This window comes from Lethenteron reissneri, chromosome 69 (genome assembly GCF_015708825.2).
Source record: "Lethenteron reissneri isolate LAM-NWPU_2019-01 chromosome 69, ASM1570882v1, whole genome shotgun sequence".
Lineage (NCBI taxonomy): Eukaryota > Metazoa > Chordata > Hyperoartia > Petromyzontiformes > Petromyzontidae > Lethenteron > Lethenteron reissneri.
The window spans coordinates 4,428,104-4,450,819 of NC_083847.1; the positions used below are offsets into that span (position 1 = coordinate 4,428,104).

Sequence of the window (22,716 nt, forward strand, 5' to 3'; positions counted from 1 at the left end):
CACTTGTCCGTCCACATCCACCTCCCACACCTGCCAACCCCCCCTATCAGTTTAACACTGTAAGTAGGGCATTCTCGACCAATATCATTCATCCACAAGGTTTTTTTTATTTCATGAGGTTGGGTTTTTTAAATCCTTTATATTAAGTTCGCTTGCTTGCTTGCTTACGACCGTGCAAATCTTTCGGTCGTTTTTTAACCCACTTCCCGTGATCCAATCGAGCTGACATTTTCCACACAGACTCGTTGTGCGAGACAATTAATGTTCGTGAAAAAAAATTCCCAAAATTTTACACTTTTTAGGCAAAAAAAATGTATTTTACATTTATTCAAATAGAACTCATTCATGGCTTTGGCTGAACGTCAGAGTGTAAGAGCCCAGAGCGTAACCCCTCCACAGGCCGTGGTGGAGTAGCGCAGTTGGTAGCGCCCTCGCTTCCCATGCCAAAGGTCGCGGGATCGATCCCCGCGTCCTCCACAGGCGAATATATTTTTAAATCCTTTATATTAAGTTCGCTTGCTTGCTTAGGACCGTGCAAATCTTTCGCTCGTTTTTTAATCCACTTCCCGTGATCCAATCGAGCTGACATTTTCCACACAGACTCGTTGTGCGAGACAATTAATTTTCGTGACATTTTTTTCCCAAAATTTTACACTGTTTAGGGAAAACAAATTAAATATTTAATTACCAATTGTTTAATACTGGCAGACAATCATCTGACCCATAGGTGGCAGCCATCTCAAGCCAGAGGACGAGAGGACTCTAGCCGCCACGCATATAAAGGATTTATAGTGAAAAACTTAGTTTTTACGGTGGAGCTGCAGCGAGAGCAGCTGAAAGACTGCACAAGGAAGCCTGCAGCAGAGCTGCATCGGAGTGGGGAAAGGCTACGGGAGCGACGGCAGCTGTCGAGCTGCCAAGCGGGGAGGCTCTGAGCGAGGGCCGTGTGGGACAAGTTGTAAGAACCCAAATAAAGGACAACGGAGACAGACACAGTGAAAGAGTCCTTTTAGTACATATATATTAAAAAAATCTTTGCAGCATACACAAACGCATCTTCTTGGTTCTTTCTCTGCCTTCTCGACAGACCTGTTCTCCACTTGAAGACGGCTGCTTGCGTTGTGGCCGAAACGTCGTGAGAATTATTTTATTATGTTTTTATTATTTTATTATTTTCCTTCTACGTGACGTTACCGAAAGAACCAAGAAGATGAATCCCTGCAGTCACGAAAGCTTTACATCGAAAAGTACACAAACTCCTCGAACTCCTCGAACATTCAGGTCATCTGCCCGACGTGCGACTCGGAGTGCAGGGTCAATTGGGAGCGTTGCAAAAAGCCCTTGCCGCACTCTGCGGACGTGTACGGCCTCTCGCCCGTGTGCGTCCGCGCGTGCTTCGCCAAATTGTTGCGGTGGGCGAAGCGCTTCCCGCACTCGCCGCAGACGTGCGGCTTCTCCCCGGTGTGTACCGCGGAGTGCACGTTCAGCTGGGAGCGCTGCGCAAAGCCCCTGCCGCACTCGGCACACGCGTGCGGTTTCTCGCCCGTGTGCGTCCTGCCGTGCGCCTCCAGGTCGGAGGGCCGCACGAAGCGCTTGCCGCACTCCCGGCACGCGTGCGGCTTGTCGCCCGTGTGCGTGGCGGAGTGCACTTTCAGCTGGGAGCGCTGAGCGAAGCGCTTGCCGCACTCGGCGCACCCGTGCGGCCTCTCGGCCGTGTGGGTCATGCGGTGCATCTTCAGGTGCTCGCGACGCGCGAACCCCTTCCCGCACTCGTCGCACGCGTGCGGCCTGTCGCCCGTGTGCGTCGCCGAGTGCCCCTTCAGGTGCTCGCGCCGGGCGAACGCCTTGCCGCACTCGGCGCACGCGTACGGCTTCTCGCCGGCGTGCGTCCTCGCGTGCTTTGTGAACTCCGAACGTTGCGCGAACCCCTTCCCGCACTCCGCGCACACGTGCGACCATTCTCCCGCGTGTACCGCGGAATGCTTCTTTAACGTGTAGGGGGTCGCGAACGTCTTGCCGCACTCCGCGCACGCGTGCGGCTTCTCGCCCGTGTGCGTCCTCGCGTGGGCAACCAAATGGGAACGCCGCACGAAGCCCTTCCCGCACTCGTCGCACGCGTGAGGCCGCTCGCCCGTGTGCGTGCGCAGGTGCGTGTGTAGGTTCGAGTGCTGGGCGAACCTCTTGCCGCAGTACTCGCACACGTGCGGCTTCTCGCCAGTGTGCCTGCGCGTGTGCTTCTCCAGGTCGGAGCGGCGGGCGAAGCCCTTGCCGCACTTGGCGCACGTCAGGGGCCAGGCGCCCGTGTGCGAGGCCAAATGCGCCTCCAGGTTGGAGCGCTGCGCGAACCCCCGGCCGCACTCGCCGCAAACGTGCGGCTTCTCGGCCGCGTGCGTGCGCGAGTGCGTCTCCAGGTTGGAGCGCTGAGCGAAGCCCTTCCCGCACTCCGCGCACGCGTGCGGCTTCTCCCCCGTGTGCGTCCTCGCGTGCGCCTCCAAGTCGGAGGGCCGGGCGAACCCCTTCCCGCAATCGGCGCACGCGTGAGGCCGCTCGCCCGTGTGCGTCATGCGGTGCAACTGCAGGTGCTCGCGACGCACGAACGCCTTCCCGCAATCGCCGCACGCGTGCCGCCTCTCACCCACGTTCGGCTGGGAACTCTGCTCGAAGCCCTTCCCGCGACGCCTGCAGACGTGTGGCCGCGCGCCGGCGCACGGTCCGGAACGCGCGTTTGAATTGCGGCGCCCTCGTTCCGTGCCGTCGGCGGCGACCGTCGTGCGACGGCCGGCGCCGCCACGCGTCTTCCCGCATCGCTCGCAGGCGCGTTGCGTCTCGCCGGGGAGGTCCGGGAAGCCTCCGCCACCGGCGCACCCCTCGCACGCGAGTTCCGCGTCTTTTGCTTCGTCTGTTTTGAACAAAAAGGAAGGAGGGGAGCGAAGCGTTGGATCAGCCGATGCGAGCGAAGAAGCAAAACTATCGGTCCCGGAAAACAGCACCGTTAACATTTCACGTTTGCATTTTTTATGGTCAAGGGCTACTTAAATAATGATTCTGCTCCGTTCCAAAATCATCGGCCAAAATCTGTGCTCCTATAATGCCGCGTGTTGTTTTCATAACGCGACTTGGGTATAACGCGATGATGAATGTATTATAGGGAACTCATTTTTTACAACGCGAAAACGAATTGGATATATTCACGCGATCGTGCGAACAAAACTACGTCGCACGAGTAGGAATAAGTGGTTATAATACAGCTGCCTCGGCGTAGCATCATCATCATCATCATCATCGCACAAGGCGTTGGGATGCTGCTGGATGCTTCTAGATGCTACCCACGCGCCTCCGTCTTTGTTCAGGCCTGCGTTACACATCTGTTATCGCAGACTGTGTTTTACCCCCTATACCAAAAATTATTTTTCATAACGCGATTTTTCCATGAAGCGGAGAAGAGGCGATTTATCGAAGGCAGTGGAGTGGTTGAGGAGGACTCACCTTCACACGTGTTCGCTAACCTGCTCACTCATCCACTCATTCACCCATCCACTCACTCACTCACTCACTCGCCCACTCAGAACCAGCTGGGTAAACGGCCAGAACTAGGTGACTGGTAAAGGCCATTCTAAAGAGGTGAGTTTTCAAGACAGACTGACATATAGCCTACGACTATATTTGTTATTACTGCGATTGTCTTATTCCAGAGGTCGCAAACGGGTTTTGATTCCTTACCCGTACCCTACCCGAAATGAGTGACAAACGGTTACTCACCAGTGACTCACGGCCTACCCGTACCCGTAGCCGGCCGCACCAGGGTCGCAAACGGGTACCCGTACCCGGCCGGGTACGGGTAGCCGGGTATCGGGTAGGGTACGGGTATCGGGTACCCGGTTGCGACCTCTGTCTTATTCCTCCGTCTTTGTAAAAACAACGGCGCGACTACGACACGTCTCCAAATTAAATTAACGTCGAGGCGCTTTCGGTGACGAACAAGACACCACCCACCCACCATCCTGCAACTTGTCGGATGCCATCGGAATGGAGAAAAGGGTTGAAGAAAGGAGGACTCACCTTCATCCGTGTCTTCCTCTGACAACTCCACCTCGATGAAGTTCTGGTCTGGAGCATCCACGCATCCGCGGGAATCGCCCATCTCCACTGGCCTCTTGCTACCTCCTTCACATTTGACAATCCACACATCTGTGGCTGTAATTTGGAAAACGCGCGATGGTGAGAATGGGCAGTTCGACGCGTCAAAATACGAGGGCGGTCAAGAGTTCTTCTCATAATGCTTAAAATCCTTGCTTATTGCCTTGGTTTGCCTCTTTGGTTGTAAACATCAAACTATTGTGATCTCACCTATTTGTATGCATGTTGAACTCATCTCGTTGCCTAATACCGGAAGAGCATTCTAGACGGCCACAGGAGCGCATCTGATGGCGTGTTGATGCGGTGACAATATTTGTTTGCAATGAGTGCAATGCAGCTTGGTGAGCACTGGGACAGACATTGCAGTGCACATCACGGCACGTGCCAGAGAAGATTGTACACGCTGCAAGCTTGGTAATGTTTTTGCCAGACATCCCGTAGAGTAGCAAGTTGCAATATTCGAGCCATGTCGGTATAAAATAAAATAAATCACGACGTTTCTTAGGCATCTCTGGCACAATCTTTTTCTCATCGATCCGCTAAACCTTCGTGTAGGAATGAGCCCTTACCTTGTTTCTCAAATTCAGTTTTCACCGCTTTCCTCAACCTCTCATCATCCGGACCCGCTTCATCTCCTTGCACCTCAACTGCTCCTACACAAGAGATAAAGATCCCCCGTGTAACCTCAAGAGACTGTTGGGGCAAGTGCTGTTAGCGAGCACCTATGAAGGCCGGCACGGCACACGAGGTGCGGTGGGTGGCCAGCACCACACCCTGCCGCCTTTGTCGCCTGATAGGCAATGTTGACACAATGCACAAGATACTGATTTGAGGCCTAGTCGACTTAGGGGGAAGCACAAAACTGGCTCAGGTAATCGCCACTGGTGTTGGCCGTGAGCGGGAATCGAACTCGGGTCGCCGGGTTCGTAGGGCAGTGCGCTAATCGCTACACCGCCACTACTAAACATACGCGCATTCACACTCAACTGTTAAAACCACAACAGAATAATATTCAAACAGTTTGGATTCCTAACACACAGTGGACAGTCGCGCCAAATACTGCGTTGATTCATGAATTCGTTTCTTTTTTAGTCAGATCGCCGCGTGAGTAAAATGTGTGTCGTAAAAGCCTCCCTCCACCCAACACGGCCAATTCATAAATTTGTCGCGTGATGAACAACCGCCGCCAGCTGATCACTACTGGTAACAAAGGTACCGTTATCGTTTACGAGCAAATTTACATTTTTGATTGCATGTGCGTCCCTACCCACCCGTATGCACGTGTGTTGAACTTCGTTTGCACCACCGTACGTAGCCAAATGAGGCGGGAAGGACAACAAATATAACACAACAAGCAGTTCTCAAGAAATTAGTTTTCAATCTAGATCATTTAAGAGTGGTATAGCTTCCAGCGGCTTCCAAATGTCGGAAAAGCATACCAGATCAGGCTGCAGAAGCGCATCTAAAAGCATGTGATGCGGCGACCGTCTTTGTTCCGATGGTTAACCAGAAGTGTAGTGTATAGTGTAGTGTATAGCAGTGTAGTGGTTTGCTATGCAACACATTGTCCTGCGGAGGGAGCTGGTAGGAACGTTGGGTTGCTCGGTCAATGGCCTGCAGGGTCAACGGCAGCGTGGTGTATTCATGTAAATATGCCCGACTGTGAGGGCGGGCACAAGCCGGCGTGAGTAGGTGAAACGTTGAGTTTTATAAGGGCACCACGGGGTGACCAGCCCCTCCCTCCCCACCCAGCCCCACCCAGCCCCACCCAGCCCCACCCTCCCCACCCAGCCCCTCCCCACCCTCCCCTCTCCACCCAGCCCCACCCCACCCATTTTTGGATGCACGACGGACGGACGGACACAATAATCCCCTGTGGGCTGGTGGAACCAGGTGGTTCCTACCAGTATCAAATAGCATTACAATAGTATTTGATATCTATGCTCACTCACCATCATCTGCATATTCACGTTTCACAGTCAAGTCAGAGCCTGTTACTGGATTTGGATGTTCTTCGTATTCTTGTTTGATGAAGGGCAATTCGAAGTGTGGATCCATCTGAAGGGGAAACAAACGAAAAATTGTAATCCTCTCATTCCATTAGCGAACGGCAAAACCTCGCCGATCTCGTCAAGGAGCTATAAACCCGTCACGAGAACTCCGATGGGTCATCCTTACAGCTGCAGAGAGACACCGCAAACTCCAAATCTACAGCGGCAGGCGTTGGGGTCGGGATCGAACCCACGACCTCCTGCAGACCAGGTGAGGTAGTTAACATCTCCACAGGGAGAGACACCGCAAACTCCAAATCTACAGCGGCAGGCGTTGGGGTCGGGATCGAACCCACGACCTCCTGCAGACCAGGCAAGGTAGTTAACATCTCCATAGGAAGAGAGAGACGCAAACTCCAAATCTATAGCGGCAGGCGTTGGGGTCGGGATCGAACCCACGACTTCCTGCATACCAGGCGAGGTAGTTAACATCTCCACAGGGAGAGAGAGAGACGCAAACTCCAAATCTACAGCGGCAGGCGTTGGGGTCGGGATCGAACCCACGACTTCCTGCATACCAGGCGAGGTAGTTAACATCTCCTAGCCACCGTGGGGGTGGAGGGTAGGGCTGAACGATTAATCGATTTCAAATCGCAATTTGAAACAATGCGATTAGCCAATCGCAAAGGCTGCAATTTTTTGCGATTCAAAAAGTCCTGTTACTTTACTATTGGAAGTGTTTAATTTTTAAAATATTATAACTTTCTTTATTTAACTTAACAATTGTTCTATGTTTGATTGTTCTATTTCAATTAAAACATTTTAATAAATACATGTTGGAGGCAATTCATATATTTTAAGTTCTTATCCTTGCATTAGAATATATAGAGCAGTTCATATTTTGATGGTATCATGTGGTAATGCTCCATCACATGTATTCAATCTATTACACAGTGAATATTGAACTGAAGTTTGACTTTTAAAAATTGTAATCGCAAATCAAATCGCAATTATCTGTCAATAAAATCACAATTAGACATTTCCCCCAAATCGTTCAGCCCTAGTGGAGGGGGTCGTTTGACCATACTTCACTACGCTGGTCAATGTGGGTTGAAGTGAAGCACTCACTCCGCGTTTGTCTCTCTCCTCGTCTCTCTGTTTGTCTTTCTCCACGTCTCTGTGTCTGTGCATCTGTCTAAATCTGTGTCTCTGCAGGGACCTCATCCGCCCCATTCGCATCACAGCAGGCGACAATATGCAACGACAAGACAAAATACATTCTACGGCTAGATTGCGTACAAGACGAACCCTCCTTCCAAACGAAGACAGCCCAACCATCATCGGGCGCGTGGAGTGTGTGTGCAGTGGCTTGAGCGGTGAATCGAAGAGATGTGGGTTGGCGAAAACGTGATGTTAACTACCTCGCCTGGTGTGCAGGAGGTCGTGGGTTCGATCCTGACCCTGACTATGCCTGCTGCTGTAGATTTTGAGTTTGCGTCTCTCTCTCTCATCATCATCATCACGGTGGCTAGGAGATGTTGACTACCTCGCCTGGTGTGCAGGAGGTCGTGGGTTAGATCCTGACCCTGACGATGCCTGCTGCTGTATATTTGGAGTTTGCGTCTCTCTCTCTCATCATCATCACGGTGGCTAGGAGATGTTAACTACCTCGCCTGGTGTGCAGGAGGTCGTGGGTTAGATCCTGACCCTGACGATGCCTGCTGCTGTATATTTGGAGCTTGCGTCTCTCTCTCTCATCATCATCATCACGGTGGCTAGGAGATGTTGACTACCTCGCCTGGTGTACAGGAGGTCGTGGGTTAGATCCTGACCCTGATGATGCCTGCTGCTGTAGATTTGGAGTTTGTGTCTCTCTCTCTCATCATCATCATGGTGGCTAGGAGATGTTGACTACCTCGCCTGGTACGCAGGAGGTCGTGGGTTCGATCCCGACGCTGACGATGCCTGCTGCTGTATATTTGGAGTTTGCGTGTCTCTCTCTCATCATCACGGTGGCTAGGAGATGTTAACTACCTCGCCTGGTCTACAGGAGGTCGTGGGTTTGATCACAACCCTGACGATGCCTGCTGCTGTCCGCTACGAACCCGGCGATCTGAGTTCGATTCCCGCTCACGGCCACCACCGGTTGACAATTATTTGAACCGGTCCTGGGCCTCCCCTAGGTCGACTCAGCCTCAAACGAGTAACTGGTGTGGTATTTGAACATCGCCACTGGGGTGACAAAGGCGGCCGGGCGTGGTGAATCCAAGTCCCGGGCGAAGCCGGGTAGGAAAGCTAGTCTATATATATAAAAGGGAAATTTGTGAATGTGTTAGAAATGTTTAACCATACTTCCCAACATGCAACAAACTTGAAATTTGGGATGTGGGTAGCTTTCCGACTGTACAGAATGCAAAAAGTATAAAAATAGACTTTTGTATTTTGGGGGGGGAGGGGGGGGGGCGCAATAATGGATATAATATATTGCACGGCAAGTGAGCGGTGACGTCACATCTGTGATGTCACACGCACGCGGCAGCGTCACGCGGTGTGCCTGCTGACGTCACGCAGTGTGCCTGCTGACGTCACGCAGTGTGCCTGATGACGTCACGCAGTGTGCCTGCTGACGTCACGCAGTGTGCCTGCTGACGTCACGCACCCCCCCCCCCACCCTCCGCGTAGGCCGTCTATTCATCCAAAACAAGAATCCAAGTCTCGGGCGAAGCCGGGTAGTGAAGCTAGTGTTTTATAATTATAACCGAATCTCAATATAATATTCTGAACATCTGTAGTTTTAGTTAGACGTTGAATATTTTCAAGTGAATTTCATGCTAAATTTCAGCTTTCCAACGCCTCATTTTTAATAAATGTTTTCTCCCACAACATCAAAGTGCAGCGCCACATTAAATTCGCACTACAACGACAATAGTTTAAAGCGATTTGAAGCATGTTTTATTTTCAAAATGGAAATATGGTTTGGGGGGGGGGGGGCAGAGCTTTGTGCCGTCATATATGAGGGAGGTCTGACTTTTTGTGACGCCGTGTGACGAGGGGGGAAGAGGGGGGGGGGGTCAAAAATCGGCCAAAATCGCGTGACGTCATTTATGGACGGCCCCCTTACTGAGGCTGCAGGTTTCTCACTGCATCAGAGCCCAGGAGTCTTAAGCAGAGGTCGCAACCGGGTACCCGATACCCGTACCCTACCCGATACCCGGCTACCCGTACCCGGCCAGGTACGGGTACCCGTTAGCGACCCTGGTGCGGCCGGGTACGGGTAGGCCGTGAGTCACTGGTGAGTCATCGTTTGTCACTCATTTTCTCACAATTCAAGTTCCTAGAATCAACCCACCCGCACCTGCAACATGGCTTCATCCCAGAGGTCGCAATCGGGTACCCGATACCCGTACCCTACCCGAAACCTGGCCGGGAACGGGTAGCCTGGTATCGGGTAGGGTACGGGTACCCGTTTGCGACCCTGGTGCGGCCGGGTATGGGAAACGGGTAAGGAATCAAAACCCGTTTGCGACCTCTGGTCTTGAGGTTGCACGCTGCCCCTCGGTCGAGCTCGAGACACAAAAGAAACGCAACTCTGATCCAAGGTTTGTAATGCAAAGTACACATTCGACTAAATTACCTTCACAGCGCACATCGGTGAAAATGCCTTCTAGGGCTCCTCGAACGTTTAGGGCATCTGACCGATGTGCCTTTCGGAGCGCAAGGTCAGTCGACAGCGCTGTGCAAAGCCCTTCCCTCACACGCTGCACGCGTGCGACTTCCTGCGGGTGTGCGTTTTCGTGTGCTTCTCCAAATTAGAGCGATGTGCAAAACCCTTCCCGCACTCCGCGCACGCGTGCGGCTTCTCGCCCGTGTGCGACCTCGTGTGCGCAACCAAATGGGAACGCCGCACGAAGCCCTTCCCGCACTCCTCGCACGCGTGCGGTTTGTCGCCGGTGTGCGTCGCAGAGTGCAAGTTGAGCTGCGAACGCTGCGCGAACGCCTTCCCGCAATCGGCGCACGCGTGCGGCTTCTCCCCCGTGTGCGTCCTCGTGTGCACCTCCAGGTCGGAAGGTCGTATGAAGCACTTGCCGCACACCTCGCACGCGTGCGGCTTGTCGCCCGTGTGTATCGCGGAGTGCACGTTCAGCTGGGAGCGCTGCGTGAAGCGCTTGCCGCATTCCCCGCACGCGTGTGGTTTCTCGCCCGTGTGCGTCCTCGCGTGCGCCTCCAAACCGGAGGGCCGCACGAAGCGCTTGCCGCACTCCCGGCACGCGTGCGGCTTGTCGCCCGTGTGCGTGGCGGAGTGCACTTTCAGCTGGGAGCGCTGAGCGAAGCGCTTGCCGCACTCGGCGCACCCGTGCGGCCTCTCGGCCGTGTGGGTCATGCGGTGCATCTTCAGGTGCTCGCGACGCGCGAACCCCTTCCCGCACTGGTCGCACGCGTGCGGCCTGTCGCCCGTGTGCGTCGCCGAGTGCCCCTTGAGGTGCTCGCGGCGCGCGAACGCCTTGCCGCACTCGGCGCACGCGTACGGCTTCTCGCCCGTGTGCGTCCTCGCGTGTATCTCCAGGTTGGAGGGTCGCATGAAGCGCTTTCCGCACTCGTCGCAAGCGTTCGCCGGCGGCCATTCACCGGCGTGCCTCCGAGAATGTCTGTTTAAGTTTGGGAGCGTTGCAAACCCCTTCCCGCACTCCCGGCATACGTGCGGCTTCCTCCCGTCGGTGGCAATTGTCGCGCGCGGCGCGGTGCCCTTGAGCGAGATCCCGCACCGAACGCAGACTCGCGGGGTGTCGTCGCTGCTGCGTTGCGCTTTTTCCGCCTTCGTTGCGTAGCCTCTGACCTTCCCGCACTCCTCGCACAACAGGAGTTCCGTTTCACTTGCTTCATCTGTTTACAAGGTGGTCCCCCACCACCGCCCCCCCCCCCAAAAAAACAAAAGGGAATGCATAGTTTGGTAAACTGATACAAGAAAAATTAACAATGTGTAGGCCAAGAAACAGACACCGTTCAACATTGAAGCCATACACAGATATACAAACACAGACATAACTTCAACCGAGAAGATGGATTCAATTTGAGCAATCATTGGAAAGATGTGATTAACCATGTTAATGACATGTTAATGACATGTTAATGACATGTTACACCTCAACCGCCACTCTCCCCCGCTCTGCGTCCCCCCTCCACCATCCGTGACGCCGTCTTTTAGTTCCTTCACCTCAGAGGTCGCAACCGGGTACCCGATACCCGTACCCTACCCGATACCCGGCTACCCGTTTGCGACTCTGGTGCGGCCGGGAACAGGTAGCCGGGTAGGCCGTGAGTCACTGGGTGAGTCACCGTTTGTCACTCATTTCCCAACGTCTTGTTTCTTCTCACAATTCAAGTTCCTAGAATCAACCCACCCGCGCCTGCAACGTGGCTTCATCCCAGAGGTCGCAATCAGGTACCCGATACCCGTACCCTACTCGTACCCGGCTGGGTACGGGTAGGGTACGGGTACGGCCGGGTACGGGTACGGCTACCCGTTTGCGACCCTGGTGCGGCCGGGTACGGGTACGGGTAGGCCGTGAGTCACTGGTGAGTCACCGTTTGTCACTCATTTCCCAACGTCTTGTCTCTTCTCACAATTCAAGTTCCTAGAATCAACCCACCCGCGCCTGCAACATGGCTTCATCCCAGAGGTCATCCCAGAGGTCGCACCCATTTGCGACCCTGGTGCGGCCGGGTACGGGTACAGAATCAAAACCCGTTTGCGACCTCTGCTTCACCTTCATCTTCCTGGCTCCATCCACACCCCCCCCCCCCATCCTGCACCCATTCCCCTTGGCTCCTCCTCCCTCCTCTTACCCTATATAATAATGCCCCATCACAAATAACTGCCACTACAGTTATTTTGCTCTGCCTTTTTTACACCTGATGGAGGAAGCTTGTGTTGCCCCCTGAAACGTCGTGATTTATTATTTTATTTCTACGATTATTTCTATTATTTTAATTATTCATTTTTACCTACGTGACTTTACCGACAAAAACCTAAGAGTATTGATGTTTTGCTATTTCTTTTAACTTACGATTTTGCTTCATTCCAAATAGATGAATGGCTAGGAATATACAGTAAGCCCCCGGGTTGCGGAAGACCCAGCTTACGGAAATCCGACTTTACTGAACACCATTATACTCAATTGAAAACTAATTTTGATTTGAAGCTTTCGTCACGACGTTTCAATCGCTTGTGTGGCGATCGAAACGTTGTGATCCATTATTATTTTTCGACGTGACTTTACCGAAAGAACCAAAGAGTATGGATTCCTGCAGTGACGAAAGCTTCAAATCAAGATTATAAAAGAATACTTGAAACTTTGTAGTAGAACGAAGGAAAATGGAAATATTTTTTTTTTGCTGTGGTTTTCCCACCTGATGACGATTGCTTGTGTTGCAATCGAAACGTCGTGATTTATTTTATTTTATTTTTACCTACGTGACTTTACCGAAAGAACCGAAGAGTATATTTTTTCATAGTTATAATTACTTTTAATCTATCAATATATAAAAGGGAAATTTTTGAATACGTGTGTCTGTTCGAAATGTTTAGCATACTTCCCAACATTCTTTAGAACTGCTGCTTCTTGTCGTTGTTTAGTTTGTTGTCCTTCACCTGAACCTCCGATTAGTACGGTTGGCTACGTACGGCGCGAAAAGAATTGCTCCGTAAAAAAAATCATACTTTGTACCTTTTGTGGGTCAAAAAAAGGCAACTGGAATATGGTTGGCGATCATAAAACAGAATGAAACTTAAATTTAGATTTAAAGCTTTCGTGACTGCAGGGATTCATCTTCTTGGTTCTTTCGGTAAAGTCATCACGTAGAAGGGAAGTAATGAAATAATAAAAATTAAACATAATAAAATAATTCTCACGACGTTTCGGCCACAACGCAAGCAGCCGTCCTCAGGTGAAAACCAGGTCTGTCGGGGAGACAACGTCGTGAGAATTATTTTATTATGTTTTATTTTTATTATTTCATTACTTCCCTTCTACGTGACTTTACCGAAAGAACCAAGAAGAAGAATGAAACTTTTTTTCAATTTCTCCGTGACGCGTGGTCGAGAAGGCATCTCTCACCTTCATCCGTGTCCCACTCTGATAACTCCACCTCGATGAAGTTCTGATCCGGAGCGTCCGCACGCCCGCGGGAATCGACCGTCTCCTCCGACCTGTCGGAACCTCCTCCACCTTCCACAATCCTCAAATCTGTGGCTGCGATTTGGGAAACAGATGACGGTGGCCCATCGTTTTATTCACGATGGGTACGCTCCTGAGATGCCCGTGAATAGCAAATTTCGCGGATAATGAGTCATCACTTTATCTCTCATCACTTTATCTCTCATCACTTTATCTATTATCAGTTTCTCTCTCATCACTTTATCTCTCATCACTTTATCTCTCATCGCTTTATCTCTCATCACGTTATCTCTTATCAGTTTATCTCTCGTCACTTTATCTCTTATCACTTTATCTCTCATCACTTTATCTCTCATCATTTCATCTCTCATCACTTTATCTCTCATCACTTTCTCTCTGATCACTTTATCTCTCGTCACTTTATCTCTCATCACTTTATCTCTCATCACTTTATCTCTTATCACTTTATCTCTCATCACTTTATCTCACGTCACTTTATCTCTCATCACTTTATCTCTCGTCGCTTTATCTCTCGTCACTTTATCTCTCATCACCTTATCTCTCATCACTTTATCTCTCATCATTTTCTCTCTCACCACTTTATCTCTCATCACTTTATCTCTCATCATTTTCTCTCTCATCACTTTCTCTCTCATCACTTTATCTCTCATCACTTTATCTATTATCAGTTTTATCTCTCATCACTTTATCTCTCATCGCTTTATCTCTCATCACGTTATCTCTCATCACTTTATCTTTCATCACTTTTATCTCTCATCACTTTATCTCTCATCACTTTATCTCTCATCACTTTATCTCTCGTCACTTTATCTCTCGTCACTTTATCTCTCACCACTTTATCTCTCTTCACTTTATCTCTCACCACTTTATCTCTCATCACTTTATCTCTCATCACTTTATCTTTCATCACTTTATCTCTCATCACTTTATCTCTCATCACTTTATCTCTCGTCACTTTATCTCTCATCACTTTATCTCTCATCACTTTATCTTTCATCACTTTATCTCTCATCACTTTATCTCTCATCACTTTATCTCTCATCACTTTCTCTCTCATCACTTTATCTCTCGTAACTTTATCTCTCGTCACTTGATCTCTTATCACTTTATCTCTCATCATTTTCTCATCACTTTATCTCTCATCACTTTCTCTCTCATCACTTTATCTCTCATCACTTTATCTCGATGCAGTTTCTCTTTGGTTCTTTCGGTAAAGTCACGTAGAAAGAGAAAATAATAAATGAAATAACTGCATACGACGTTTCGATTGCAACACAAGCAATCATCATCAGGTACAAATGAAAGAAAACACAAAACCTAGTAAACCTAGAAATATAATGCAATACAACACAGATAGTCGGCTAACATAACAGTCAGCACCCTACCTTGTTGATTACGTTCTTCAAAGATTGCTAAATTTAAGAGAGAGATGAAACACAGAACAGGAGACACACAGACAGAGACACAAGCAGAGAGAGATAACACAGAGACACACAGAGAGAGACACAACATAAACACAACACAGAGACACACACAGACACAGAGAGAGAGACACACAACAGAGACACACAGACAGACATGTAAGCAGAGAGAGATAACACAGAGACCCACAGAGAGAGACACACACAGACACACAGAGAGAGACGCACAACAGAGACACACAAACAGACATGTAAGCAGAGAGAGATAACACAGAGACACACAGAGAGAGACACACAACTTAGACACAACACAGAGACACACACAGACACAGAGAGAGAGACACACAACAGAGACACACAGACAGACATGTAAGCAGAGAGAGATAACACAGAGACACACAGAGAGAGACACACACAGAGAAACAACGCCTCTGTGTCGAGGTCTGAAACAGAGAGGGAGGCAGAGAGGGATGAGGGGGTTGAGAAAGTAGCATGTCAATGAGAGACCTGGCGCAACAGCAGTAAACCAAGAGCAACAAAACGAGGGGAGAGAGACTTGACTTTGACTTTTATCATTTTATTCCTCCAGCGGCAATTGCGCCGGAGTCTTTCCAATATATGAGCCTTCATGGCAAACAATAAACAAACACCGGCCCACGCGCCGCTCCGCGACTCGCAGCGTCGGCACCACATTCACTACATGCACCGCCCTCCACGGTCATTTCTCCAAGCGTGCTCTCTTCGGAGCACCGCCTCACATAATCCGCACAACATCGCCACCGCCACACCGCCAGCGTCTGATGCCCTCGTCAATCCGGGCCATGACGCCCCTTTGCCTGACAGGTCACCCCCTCCCCCCCCCACGCCCTCCTCCCCGGCGGGCGACGGCGGTGGTAGTGATGACGGTGCCGCCGTTAGCGCCTTGGGGGGGGGGGGTCGGTTGTTTCTTCGCCTTTACCATCATCGCTTTCAGCCGGTAAACCTCCTGGCGGTTGAACTTATATTTGTGCGGGGTCCTGGACCACCGGCCGGGCCGTCTTCATGAAACGCTCCCTGTTGGGGAACGTGTCCTGCACCCGGACCTTGCGCCTTCCAAACGACTATTTCAGGTATTCATGGAGTCTTTCGGGCTCGCACGCCCCTTTACTCGACGGTTCCCATCCCATCGGCGCCTCCTGCAGCCACCGCTCGGGGTCAACGTCGCCGGCGCTGCTCGCCGTGCCCATCTCTGGTGCCTCAGCGTCAGCGTTAATTTCCACGTCGGCGCAGGTCTCCTCTTCCACCTCCGCCGCCCCATCTGGAGCCAGGGTCTCACTGGGCTCGATCCCATACCCGAGCAGCCCACTCCCCTCTGGTTCCGTGGTCACCTCCTCCTTATCACCCGTCCGCATGGGCGAAGAGGTGCTCCCCGGAGCCGCAGCACCGCCCGGCACACCAATCGCGCCGGTGGCGGTCGGGGTGGGTGAGGCCGGGTCCGGCAGTAGCGCTCCCGGCTCAATCGCCCCCGCCGGGCGCGCGTCACCGGTGACATCCATGGCCTCCCCCCCAGTCTCCACAGGGCGGCTGGCTGGCTCGACGGTGTCCCCAGCTGTGGCCGCCCTCTTGAGCTGGGCGTTCTCGCGCCTGCTCGTCTTCCTCTTTTTCGGCGCACCTCTAACGACGGTGAACCCTCCAACGTCGTCGTCGTCGGTTTTCTTCTCAGGTGCCGACTCTCCACACTCTGGCACAGAGTCGGCACCACCTTGCTGCTGCTGCTGCTGCTGTTGCCGCTGCTCCTGCTGCGGCGGCGGCGGCGGATGCTCCCGCTGCTGCTGCTGCTGCGGCTGCCGTGGCTGCTGCAGTTGCGGCACCAGCGTTTCCCTCTCCGTAGCTGCTCCGCCAGACCTCACCACTCCCTCCTTGGTCTTGGCGGAGCAGTTTTTCCTTATGTGTCCGACGTTGCCACACCCGTAGCACCGCGGCACAGCTGTGGCCAGGTATATCGTATGGACGCGGCCACCAGCGGTACGCTTGATGGCCACGTCCAGCTCGGTGCGCCCACCCTTTAACACGAGGAAAACCTGCCGTTGGCCCGACATGACGTGCTTCATTTCCTTGTTCTTCGTCCTTATAGCCAGCATCACGATGGGCGAAACCACCACACCGTAGCGCTGCAGGTCCGCCCTCAGCTCCGCGTTCGTCAGGTACGGCGGCGCGCCGGAGATGGTGACTCTCACAGCCGGCGTGGAGAGAGGGGTGCACTGGACGAGCAGCCCCCCCTCCCCCCCGACGCTGAGCCCCCTCTCCACGACACGCGCCGCCGCGTCCACTTTGGCCACGTAAATCACGTAGCCGCGGTTTTCCCTCTGCACCACGCGGATGGCCGCCAGCCCGACGTGCGCCGCCACCGCACCAGCGACGTCATCGGGCGACGTCCCCGGCGGAGGGAAGCACCGAAAGCCATGCTCGTCCGTGAGGGCCTCGGTGCTGTCGTGCTGCGCCATGACGCTCGCATGGCAAACAGCACACAAGTAGAAAAATAATAACAAAAAATAAAGCCAACAACAGTAATAGTTAAAAATAATAATAAAGACTAGGTACAGAGAGAAACGCGACAATGACGCCGCATTTCTCCCCCCCGTTTACCTCTCCCTAGGCCAGGCTCAGGATTCACCTGAGCCCGGGCCTCCGTCCGCACACCTGGGAAGGCAGGAGCGGCCGCTAGGTGCGACTGCCCTCCACGGCACCAGAGAGAGAGAGAGAGAAACTACACTAAATCAAACCAATTTAGTAAAATTTGGAAATGTAAGGCAATGCAACACAGAGAGTCGGTCAACACACAATTGAAGCAAGGCCTGGCAGATTACGCTCTTATCAAGGATTTGATAAATTAGAAGTTAAGTGTGAAATTTGAGAGAGAGACAAAACATAGACACGGAGACACAAAGACAGACAACCGGGCAGAGAGACACAACACAGAGACACACAGAGAGAAAGAGAAAACGAAACGTCGTATGCTATTATTTAATTTATTATTTTCTCTTTCTACTTGACTTTACCGAAAGAACCAAAGAGTAATTCCTGCTGTCACGAAAGCGCCAAATCAAGTTGTCGTGTAGAGTTCCAGTTGCAATATGCGGATAGAAAAAAATCCCGGTTTCGCCAAGTTCGTGAATAACGATTGCCGATTTCAAACACAAATAAAATGAATGACAGCATTTTTTGTAAATAATATTTGGCATGAAAGACAACGTTAACATTAAACGTTTCAATCTTCTTCTTCAAGTGCGGCTGATGTAGATGCAGAGCAACAACGACCACACTGTCACATTCAGGTGGTCAAGCTACAGACAATCGCATCAGCAGGAGCAGTGGCTGAGTAGTGAATTGTCGTCATCGTCGTCATCGCTGTGACGATGTCTTCTCCTTAGTATTCGTGTATCGGGGGCATTGCGTCGCTACGCGTTGTGTACGGTCCCTGTTCTGGATGGCCGCAGTCGCACACTGGCTGATGATGATGCTGCTGATGATGATGAATTATAACACTGGTCAACACACTTTTTCTGGCATAAGGTATTCCAACGGTTTTAAGGTAATTTTGGGGAGCTGATTCCAAATCTGGCAGTTTTTGTCTATCACATCAGGTTTTTTAGATATCAAATATTGCATTTTCAATAAAAACTGCAGAAGAAAAATATTAAATAAATGTGGATATCTACATAAAACGATATTATAAACACACTATCCTAAAAATACAGCACCGTATTTTAACACTAAAGCAGTCACTGACTCGCAACAACTTGCAATCATAAGTGACAGAGTTAATTTCGGGTAAAATCAATGAAAATGGGGTATGCCGATAGCATAAAAATGAGATGTGATAGATCAAATCTGAGATCAGATTTGGCTGCAAAAGTCCAGGCCAGAAAAAAATGTTTTTTTTTTTGTTGACCAGTGTAATAGAAGGCTCGGAGAGGCCTTCATCCAGCAGTAGGCAACAAAACTGACACATTTTTTTACAAGGAGTCATGTTTGCATAGACCACAATACCTGCAGTCATAATGCAAACAAAACAACTATTATCATATATTTTACTGGCAAATGAGGTTCCAATGGTGTAAATGCTTAACCCGAGCTCTCATACTTTGATGGTGCATTGTCTTTGAGTTGTGCGCCTTTTGGCGTCATCTGGTCTAACACCATGTGAGACTAGGCTCTAAGGAAAGCTGTCTCGGGTGTGGACCAATCAACTTCAAGGACAGTGCATACATTATCAGAGTTATGATTTTTGTTTGCATTATGACTGCAGGTATTGTGGTCTATGCAAACATGACTCATTGTAAAAAAAGTTGTCAGTTTTGTTGCCAGATAGAAGGGTAAAAAAAAACAATTATCATATATTTTACTGGCAAATGAGGTTCCAATGGTGGTATAAGTATACCAAGTTTGCAGTCGATAGCACATTGGGAAGTGGGTTAAACTTGATTCACAAGATTTGAGGATACAACAACGACGACAACGACAACAGACAGAGTGAGTTAAATAAAAAGCGTGTAAAAAAATAAGTGAACTTGTTTACGGATAACGTCGGCCGCGAAAGCCGAACCGCTGCGTGCGTTGGAAGTCCCGCCGCCCTCCCCCCCCACGCCTTCGACAGAGAACTCACCATCCCCACTGCGCGCTGAACTCCTTCGCCGCCGCACGCCACCGAACGCGCTTACTGGAGGCGCGAAAGCGTCCGCCTCTGGCAACTCCACCTTGAGGAGCGCCTCATCCACGGAGGGTCGGCGCCCGTCGGAATCATCCTCCTCCGTCTCCTCCCGTCTCTCGCCGGCGGTCCCTTCAACTTTAACAATCTTCAGGCGCCGCGAGACTGCAATTGAAGAAATTCGCCAGCGGTCCGAAGACGGTCGGGGGGGTTTGAATATTGAACGTCGAATCGGAATCAGGAGTCTCTACGTGGACTGCTGGAGGAGGAATCCGATGAGCTATTAAGCTATATTTTTTACAGATGTCCGGTAGGGGCATGGAGTCAGGATGTTACAACAACAACAACACCAGACACACACACGATAGGAGTGCAAAGTATAGGAAAAGGTAAAAAATCACTTTAAAAAAAAATCTACAAATAAAACGAAACTATTTTCATCTTGATTTGAAGCTATCGTGACTGCAGGAATCCATACTCTTTGGTTCTTTCGGTAAAGTCACGTAGGTAGAAAAAATTTAAGAAATGTTTATTTTAATTTTATAATAAAATAAAATAAATGTTTATTTTACTTTCATTTTATGTCTAACCACGTGACTTTCGTAGTTAGAAATAAAATAAATGTTTATAAATAAAATACATGTTTATTTTTATTTTATAATAAAATAAAACAAATGTTTATTTTACTTTCATTTTATTTTATTTCTAACCACGTGACTTTCGTAGCTGGAAATAAAATAAAACAAATGTTTATTTTTATTTTACAATAAAATTAAACAAATGTTTATTTTACTCTCATTTTATTTCTAACCACGTGAATTTCGTAGTTAGAAATAAAATAAAATAAATGTTTATTTATTTTTATTTTATAATAAAATAAAACAAATGTTTATTTTATTTCTAACCACGTGACTTTACCGAGCTGCTACGTAGTAGCTCTCTACTATTTGGTTCTTTCGGTAAAGTCACGTAGATGAAAAATTAATAAAAATTTTAAATAAATATAAGTAAAACACATTCCTGCGGAGGGAGCTGGTAGAAACGTTGGGTTGCTCAGTCAATGGCCTGCAGGGTCAACGGCGGCGTGGTGTATTCCGCAAATATGCCCGACTGTGAGGGCGGGCACAAGCCGGCGTGAGTAGGTGAAACGTTGAGTTTTATAAGGGCACCACGGGGTGACCAGCCCCTCCCCACCCAGCCCCACCCCCCACCCAGCCCCTCCCCACCCTCCCCACCCAGCCCCACCCTGCCCACCCTCCCCACCCAGACCCTCCCCACTCTTCTCATCCAGCCCCTCCCCACCCTCCTCACCCAAACCCTCCCCACCCTCTCCACCCAGCCCCTCCCCACCCTCCCCTCCCCACCCAGCCCCTCCCTCCCCACCCAGCCCCTCCCTGTACGACGGACGGACGGACACAATAATCCCCTGTGGGCTGGTGTAACCAGGAGGTTCCTACCAGTATCACTCGTCCCATTCCCTAGCGTACACGCAACACTCACTAACTCCCTGTTCTCCCCCCCCCCCCACTCTCCCCCCCCACTCTCCCCCCACTCTCCCCCCCCCACTCTCCCCCCCCCACTCTCCCCCCCCACTCTCCCCCCCCACTCTCCCCCCCCCACTCTCCCCCTCACTCTCCCCCCCCCCACTCTCCCCCCCCACTCTCCCCCCCCCACTCTCCCCCCCCCACTCTCCCCCTCACTCTCCCCCCCCCACTCTCCCCCCCCACTCTCCCCCCCCACTCTCCCCCCCCCACTCTCCCCCTCACTCTCCCCCCCCCCCCACTCTCCCCCCCCACTCTCCCCCTCACTCTCCCCCCCCCACTCTCCCCCCCCACTCCCCCCCCACTCTCCCCCCCCCCACTCTCCCCTCCCACTCTCCCCTCCCACTCTCCCCCCCCACTCTCCCCCCCCACTCTCCCCCACCCCACTCTCCCCCCCCCACTCTCCCCCCCCACTCTCCCCCACCCCTCTCCCCCCCCACTTTCCCCCCCCCACTTTCCCCCCCCACTCTCCCCCCCCCACTCTCCCCCCAACTCTCCCCCCCCCACTCTCCCCCCCACTCTCCCCCCCCCACTCTCCCCCCCTCTCCCCCCCCACTCTCCCCCCCCCCACTCTCCCCCCCCCCACTCTCCCCCCCCCACTCTCCCCCCCTCTCCCCCCCCACTCTCCCCCCCCACTCTCCCCCCCCACTCTCCCCCCCCCTCTCCCCCCCCACTCTCCCCCACCCACTCCCCCCACCCACTCCCCCCACCCACTCTCCCCCCCCCTCTCCCCCCCCCTCTCCCCCCCCCCTCTCCCCCCCCACTCTCCCCCCCCCACTCTCCCCCCCCTCTCTCCCCCCCTCTCCCCCCCACTCTCCCCACCCTCTCCCCCCCCACTCTCCCCCCCCCCCACTCTCCCCCCCCACTCCCCCCCCACTCTCCCCCCCCTCTCCCCCCCCACTCTCCCCCAACCTCTCCCCCCCCACTCTCCCCCCCCTCTCCCTCCCCATTCCTCCCACTCTCCCCCCCCCACTCTCCCCCCACTCCCCCCTCCCACTCTCCCCCCCCACTCTCCCCCCCCCCCACTCTCCCCCCCCACTCTCCCCCCCCTCTTCCTCCCAACTCTCCCCCCCCTCTCCCTCCCCACTCTCCCCCCACTCTCCCCCCACCCACACCACTAGGAATCGCAGCCTTTCACTTCTAGCCCCGCCTACTTGCCCACCCCCTCTACCCCCCCCCTCTGCCTTATACAGCCTTCCTAACTCCGGCATAATTCCCACTTCAGTAACAAACAAAAAATTATTGCTGTGGTTGTCACACCGGATGATGATTGCTTGTGTTGCAATCGAAACGTCGTGATTTAATTTACTTTTATTTTTTATTTTTCACCTACGTGACTTTACCGAAAGAACCAAAGGGTATGTATCCTTGCAGTCACGGAAACTTCAAATCTAGGATGTGGTAACTTTCTTCCAGAGGCCACCTCGCCATCACAAACGACAGCAGCTCAACCGAAATGGGCTCATCATCATGACGGATGAGACGTTTAATAAACATTCAATATTATCAGATAATATTTGTTTGAACTGGAGGAATCCAATAATATAGAGACATCTCCTGATATTATTCGAAGTCTTGCTCTTCGATTCTTTTCGATTTAAAGCTTTCGTGACTGCAGCAGGGATTCATCTTCTTGGTTCTTTCGGTAAAGTCACGTAGAATGGAAATAATAAAATAATACAAATAAAACATAATACATTTCAGACTCTGTCTTCTCGACAGACCTGTTCTTCACCTGAGGAC

At 51.5% G+C, this 22,716-nt stretch overlaps 1 protein-coding gene across 1 annotated transcript in view; it reads right to left on the bottom strand.

Annotated features, from left to right (window-relative positions):
• Nucleotides 1–1,031: 1,031 nt before the first annotated feature.
• LOC133360643 (zinc finger protein 616-like) overlaps nt 1,032–22,716 on the bottom strand; it is a 29,191-nt gene continuing 7,506 nt past the window's right edge. Inside the window, exons 4-11 of the mRNA XM_061579439.1 lie at nt 19,391–19,597; nt 13,244–13,378; nt 9,884–11,009; nt 7,257–7,440; nt 6,090–6,195; nt 4,707–4,790; nt 4,060–4,194; nt 1,032–2,899 (exon numbers count right to left, since the gene is read on the bottom strand). Coding sequence (XP_061435423.1) covers nt 1,278–2,899; nt 4,060–4,194; nt 4,707–4,790; nt 6,090–6,195; nt 7,257–7,440; nt 9,884–11,009; nt 13,244–13,378; nt 19,391–19,597 — 3,599 coding nt within the window. The 3' untranslated portion in view covers nt 1,032–1,277. The remainder of the gene's footprint in view (nt 2,900–4,059; nt 4,195–4,706; nt 4,791–6,089; nt 6,196–7,256; nt 7,441–9,883; nt 11,010–13,243; nt 13,379–19,390; nt 19,598–22,716) is intronic.